Below are 5,810 nucleotides of genomic sequence, written 5' to 3'. Positions count from 1 at the left end.
GCATAGAATGCATATCCAAATTGCGTTGTCCACGTTTCTTTTTAACTTAGATAAACGACAGCGTCTCTATTTGTGAGAATATAGGTCTTACTTTACAGCGACCGCATTTCATTGTGTTAGAGATCAACCGCCTCTCTGCGCACCAAATTACACACTCATCTATATTCTCGCCGAAGAGCCTGTTTAGAGACGAAAACCGGTTATATTCCTGCATTATTTGCTCATCAGACTTGATTGCAGCCGCATCAACAATAGACAAACCCATTTAAAATTAAACAAATCCATTAAAATTAACTTAAATTAATAAAAAATGAAAAAATAATTAAAATCTATTGCTTATACGTCGAGATTTATAGTATGGCTAAATTTGGAGATTACCAATTTTTCGAGGCATAAAAAATATAGGCTTGCCGATAAAATACAGAATTTTACTATCATAAATGAAAGGTATTTTGAATGCGCAATAAGTTTCAGATTGTATTTTAAATTACTATGGATATTGAATTTGAAATTGAGCTTGTTGCAAAAACATTGCACAAGTGTTCTCACGGAGGAGTGAATAAAATTGAATATCAGTTTCGACAAAGCTACTTTACTGTAAAGAATGACATAATCAATTCGTGGCAGATCTTTGTCATCGTCCGTCAAAGAAAACATACGCCTGTTCGATTCCGGACTTACGGGGATTGATCCCCATTACAACCGGCTACTGTGAAGAGTCATCGAAAGTTTCCAAAGGATACACTTTCTGAAGAGATACACTTACGGAGGACCATTCATTCTAAATTATTGGAAGGGGGAATACGCTCGGCTTTGAGAGTGCTCTCCAGTGACAGTCCATTCCTGAAGCCCTCAATTGAGACTCATGAAGCTCTCCTGGATCGACATCCGGCCGCTCCAAGCGACTCACGAAATCCACCTCTCCCGTGGATTCTTCAGCCATTGTCTGTCTCGGACGATGACATTAAAGCCGGAATTTTATCCTTCGCTCCAAGCAGCGGGGCGGGTCTAGACGGGCTGCGACCAGGACATCTTAAGGACCTAATCTCGCCGGACACGGGAATCTCGGGATCACGGCTTCTTTCGTCGATCTGTTTCTCTATCAACAGAATGCTTTCGGGAGATCTTCCAGAGCTAGTTCGTCACTTTTTCTTCTCTGCAAAACTGATCGCCCTAGAAAAGAAAGGAGGGGGTGTTCGACCCATTGCAGTTGGATCTGTCTTCCGTCGGCTAGCCTCAAAGATGGCATGCAGGGCTGTTATCCCAACATTAACTCCGCTAATGTGCCCTATTCAACTTGGAGTTGGTACCCCAGGAGGTTGTGAAGCAGCAATACACGGAATCCGTGCATTCAACCACGTAAACAACAATACCCCCCATATTATTGTTAAATTGGACATCCGTAATGCATTTAACACCATTCTCCGCGACTCTATATTGGAGAACTGTCTTGAATTCTGTCCCGAAATATACAACTATATACTCAGCTCATATGCGAAACCATCCACCCTCGTCCATGGCCCTTACCATATTTCCTCGTCCTCGGGGGTTCAACAAGGAGACCCATTGGGTCCTGTGCTCTTTTGCCTTGGAATTAATCACATTGTTAAGAACTGCTCAACCCCGCTGAATGTTTGGTACCTTGATGACTGCACCCTCGGAGGTCATCCCGAAACTGTCTTAAAGACGCTCGTTGACCTTATTCCGAGACTTGAATTCGTTGGTCTTATACTGAACACTTCAAAAAGTGAAATCATTAATTTTGGGTTCAGTCGTGATGAATTCGAGGTTATTGTTTCCTCTTTCATTGAGATAATTCCCGGAGCGTCCATCACGCCTAGTATCAGTCTGGAGATATTAGGCTGCCCATTGACAGATGGTGGAATCAAGGACGCTCTTGAAACTAAGGAAATGCTACTGGAAAAAACTTTTGTTCGTCTTAATTTGTTGGACTCACATACAGCCTTCTTCCTGCTCAAAAATGCCCTTGGCATCCAAAAATTAAATCATGTGCTACGGGGGTCACCCTGCTTCTTAGAAAATGATCAACTTCATTCTATCAATGTCCTTTTCCGGAAAACAACTGAACGCATCATAAAAATCAAATTCGACGATCAAGGCTGGAAACAAGCTTCCCTTCCTGTCTCCTTTGGAGGTCTTGGCATCCGAAATCCTACCGATGTGTCCCGCCCCGCATTCCTGTCTTCACTGTACAGCAGTCAAACTCTGGTTCAGAAGATTCTCCATCTCCTCCCCGAATCTTCATTACCTAAGATGACTGCCTACTTTGACAGTTGGAGCGCAAAAGAATCGAAGCTGCCGTCGGACTTCTGCTCACAGAAGAGTTATGACAAGATTGTGTGCGAAGGTCGGTTTGTGAGTCTCCTAAAGACATCGAATCAACACCGTAGAGCATGCTTGCTTGCCGGGAGGTCCACGGGGAGTGGAGAATGGTTGGAAGCCTTCCCGATCGGAAGCTTGGGGACTCTCTTGGATCCTGACACACTGCGAGTCGGTGTCGGTCTACGTATCGGTCTCAAAGTTTGTGAACCACACAAATGCCGCTGTGGTGCATCGATTGATCAATTTGGACTCCACCCTCTCTCCTGTCGAGAAAGCGCTGGTAGATTCCCGAGGCATTCAGCTCTCAACGACGTTATAAGAAGAGCTCTCGATTCAATCGGATTCCCATCAGTGCTGGAACCACCTGGATTGGACCGAGGAGATGGAAAACGCCCAGACGGGATGACTATCTTTCCGTTTTTGGAAGGAAAGCCTCTCGTATGGGATTCAACATGTTCCGACTCCTTGTCCAAGACAAATATGTTGGAAAGTGCCTGCAATGCTGGCACAGCTGCGGATAGAAGAGGAAATATGATGGGCTCACCGATCGTTTCGTTTTCCGGCCGGTTGCTCTCGAAACCCTGGGATCGATTGGGAAGGAGTCGTTGCGCTTCCTCAGGTGTATTGGACGTCTCAAGACCCTGAGAACGCACAATCCTCTGGAGACGAGATGGCTCCTCCAGAACGTGTCCCAAGCAATAGTGAGGGGAAACTGGATCGCCATCAGTTCTTCTCCTCTACATACATTAGTTTAACTTGATTAAATCTCAATAACTAAAAAAAATCCGAAAAGTAATTCGAAATTGTAAAGTCTGTAAATTTTCATGTCCTTTAAAAGTTTAAGCATTTTTTATTGTAGATTGGATAAAACACCATGTTTTTGCTTCTTGTCCTAATGAATGGTTTCAGATAGATCTTATAGACTTAAAAGATTTTCAACGGTTAATCATGATTTTAAATGGATTTTAACGGTCATTGATGCCAATTTGAGAGGGTTGAGTGTACGTAGATAATTCCAAGTCAAAATGTTCCTATCCGGATTCAAATTTATAAGGAAAGCCGTGAAACTTCTAATTATTACAAAACTATGAACAGGAAAATGAATGTTTGTGTGATTATAATGTCGGTGATAAAGTAGGAAATAAAAAAATTAATAAATAGATTCGAATTAATTGGAACTAATCCATCGGTGCGACTGGATAAATTCGAATCACAGTACTATCCACCAGCTGAAATAATAAATATTTTGTCGAATAATCGCGTAGAGGTAGTTTTAAATTTATTTATTTAATAGATTAGACCAGAGGTTTCCAAGCTTTTTTTTACGCGCCTCCCTTAGAGAAAAAGTACAATCTTGCGCCTCCCTTTATATTCCATAATATAATACAATTATTATTTTATCAAAAACAATTTTTTAAAACAAAAAGTTAATGAGATAATTTTTTTTCCATCTTGGCGCAAAGTTTAAAATAGTGAGCAAAATGCTTCAACAAACAATCCAAATGTTCAGCAAATATGTCTTTGTTTGCTTCAATGTTCACTATGGCGCAAAAGGTGTTTAAAAGTGGAAACATGTCATAGATATTTTTTTGTATATTTGATTTCCATAATACCAATTTTTTCATAAATGCTTTTATTTTGTCCTTTTGAGAGAATAAATGTAGTTGTGGTCCCTGCATTGATTTATTCAATATACTCAATTTCCCAAAAATGTCAACTAAATAGGCAAATTTGACAATAAAGTCATCATCCCTGAACAACTTTGCATCTTCAATATCATTTTCATCAAGAAAATCTGCAACTTGATCTTTGAGTTCAAACACCCTTCTAATCACTTTTGCACGAGATAGCCAGCGTACCTCACAATAGTATAAAAGCGATGTATATTTTGAATCCATATCTTCACACAGCTTTGCAAAAAGCTTAGCTCTTAAAGGACTGTGTTTTTATGTAGTTTATAACTTTTGTAATTTGCGCAAAAATATCGTTCAGTTCTGGACTCATATTCTTTGAGACAAGTGCTGATCTGTGCAGCATGCAGTGCGTCCAGATAATTTCTGGTGCTCTGTTTTTTACAAGAGCTTGAAGACCAGATTTATTTCCTGACATTGACTGTGCTCCGTCTGTACAAAGTCCAACACAATTGATCCATTCTATGTTATTTTCTTCAAAAAAAGTATCAATTATATTAAAAATTTCATTGGCCGTGCTCCTTCCAGGAAATGGTTTGCAGAATAATAGATCTTCTATTATTGTACTTTCTTCAGCATATCTGACATATGCAATTAAATGTGCATTTTTATTTATGTCAGCTCCCTCATCAACTTGTATAGCAAATTTACAGTTACGTAGTCGAGAAACCAACTGATCACAAAGATCTTCAGATATGTCATCAATTCTTCTAGCGACTGTGTTATCAGCAAGCGGTATTTGCTGTAATTGTTTTGCATAGGATTCGCCAAACATTGCTTCAACCATATCGATAGCTGCTGGCAAAACTAGAGTTTCTCCGATATTGTGCGGTTTCTTGCATTTTGCAATCCTGTAAGAAACTTTGTACGATGCTAGTAAAGCATTTGAAGAGACAGAAACAAGTTTTTTTAACGATTTCGTTTGGTTATCAAACTCTTCTAATTTTCTTTTAAAAAATTCTTCAGACTTATGGACATGTTCAGAATGCATCGTTTCAAAATGTCTTCTTAATTTGCATGGCCTCATACTATCTGCTGCAAGTGTTTTGAGGCAAAGCAAACAGAGGGGTTTTTCCATAGAATCAACAAAGATACGTGTGAATCCTAACAATAAGTAAGATGGAAAGTATTTTCTTGTCTTTGGAGTGGTATTGATTATATTCCAATCATTTTGATTTTTTGAACCATCGTCAAAATCTTTATTATTCGTGAATTTTCTTTTGCAACCACTCAAGAATTTATTCATGTGTTAAAATTATTTAATTGTCTAATAAATTAAATAAATTTTTGAAAAAATATAATTTTTAAATTAATAACTCTTATTATCGGAATATAGTCACGTTTTTTACATAGATATAATTTTCTAAAAAATGTTTCTGAAATACTTTTCGCGCCTCCCTTGACACGAGTCAACGCCTCCCTAGGGAGGCGCGCCTCCCCATTTGGAAACCTCTGGATTAGACACTCAAATGGGGAAAATTCTATTGTCGGGATGGACAGGATTAAAAAACTTAATTAAATTAATTATTTTTGTAGTTGATAATTCAATAATAAGATAGGGTGCACTTTTTCAGTATATTTGTCAACCTATCTTATCTTTTTCTTTCATTTTATCTCTCCATCTATCATTTCTTTTTCTTTCATTTTATTTTGTCCTTCTATCTCTTCCATTTCTTTATTTCATTTCTTTCTGTCCTTCTTTCTTCTTTCTTTTCTATTTCTTTTTTATACATTTCCATCTTTCTTTTCTATTTCTTTCCTACGATGGCTATTTGC

General features: G+C 38.6%; 2 protein-coding genes across 2 annotated transcripts; one reads left to right on the top strand and one right to left on the bottom strand.

Moving 5' to 3' along the window:
* The first annotated feature begins 1,110 nt into the window (after nucleotides 1-1,110).
* Nucleotides 1,111-2,988, top strand: LOC115227355. The gene has a single exon (XM_029798220.1). The coding sequence runs from the start codon at nucleotides 1,111-1,113 to the stop codon at nucleotides 2,986-2,988; it is 1,878 nt and encodes a 625-aa protein (XP_029654080.1).
* A 1,278-nt stretch (nucleotides 2,989-4,266) lies between these two features.
* Nucleotides 4,267-5,025, bottom strand: LOC115227354 (protein FAM200A-like). The gene is made up of 2 exons (XM_029798219.1): nucleotides 4,602-5,025; nucleotides 4,267-4,508 (listed from the first exon to the last, which is right to left on the bottom strand). The coding sequence occupies exons 1-2, from the start codon at nucleotides 5,023-5,025 to the stop codon at nucleotides 4,267-4,269; spliced, it is 666 nt and encodes a 221-aa protein (XP_029654079.1).
* Between the last annotated feature and the right edge of the window lie 785 nt (nucleotides 5,026-5,810).

Source organism: Octopus sinensis, unplaced genomic scaffold (assembly GCF_006345805.1).
Source record: "Octopus sinensis unplaced genomic scaffold, ASM634580v1 Contig02842, whole genome shotgun sequence".
NCBI lineage: Eukaryota > Metazoa > Mollusca > Cephalopoda > Octopoda > Octopodidae > Octopus > Octopus sinensis.
This window is presented reverse-complemented; position numbering and strand designations above follow the sequence as displayed.

Excerpts from the sequence above, each read along its gene's own strand:
- LOC115227354 (XM_029798219.1), bottom strand. The coding sequence starts at position 5,025 with ATGCATTCTGAACATGTCCATAAGTCTGAAGAATTTTTTAAAAGAAAA. Across the intron at positions 4,509-4,601 it reads TGTCAGATATGCTGAAGAAA|AAAATAACATAGAATGGATC; the intron begins GTACAATAATAG and ends CTTTTTTTGAAG.
- LOC115227355 (XM_029798220.1), top strand. The coding sequence starts at position 1,111 with ATGCTTTCGGGAGATCTTCCAGAGCTAGTTCGTCACTTTTTCTTCTCT.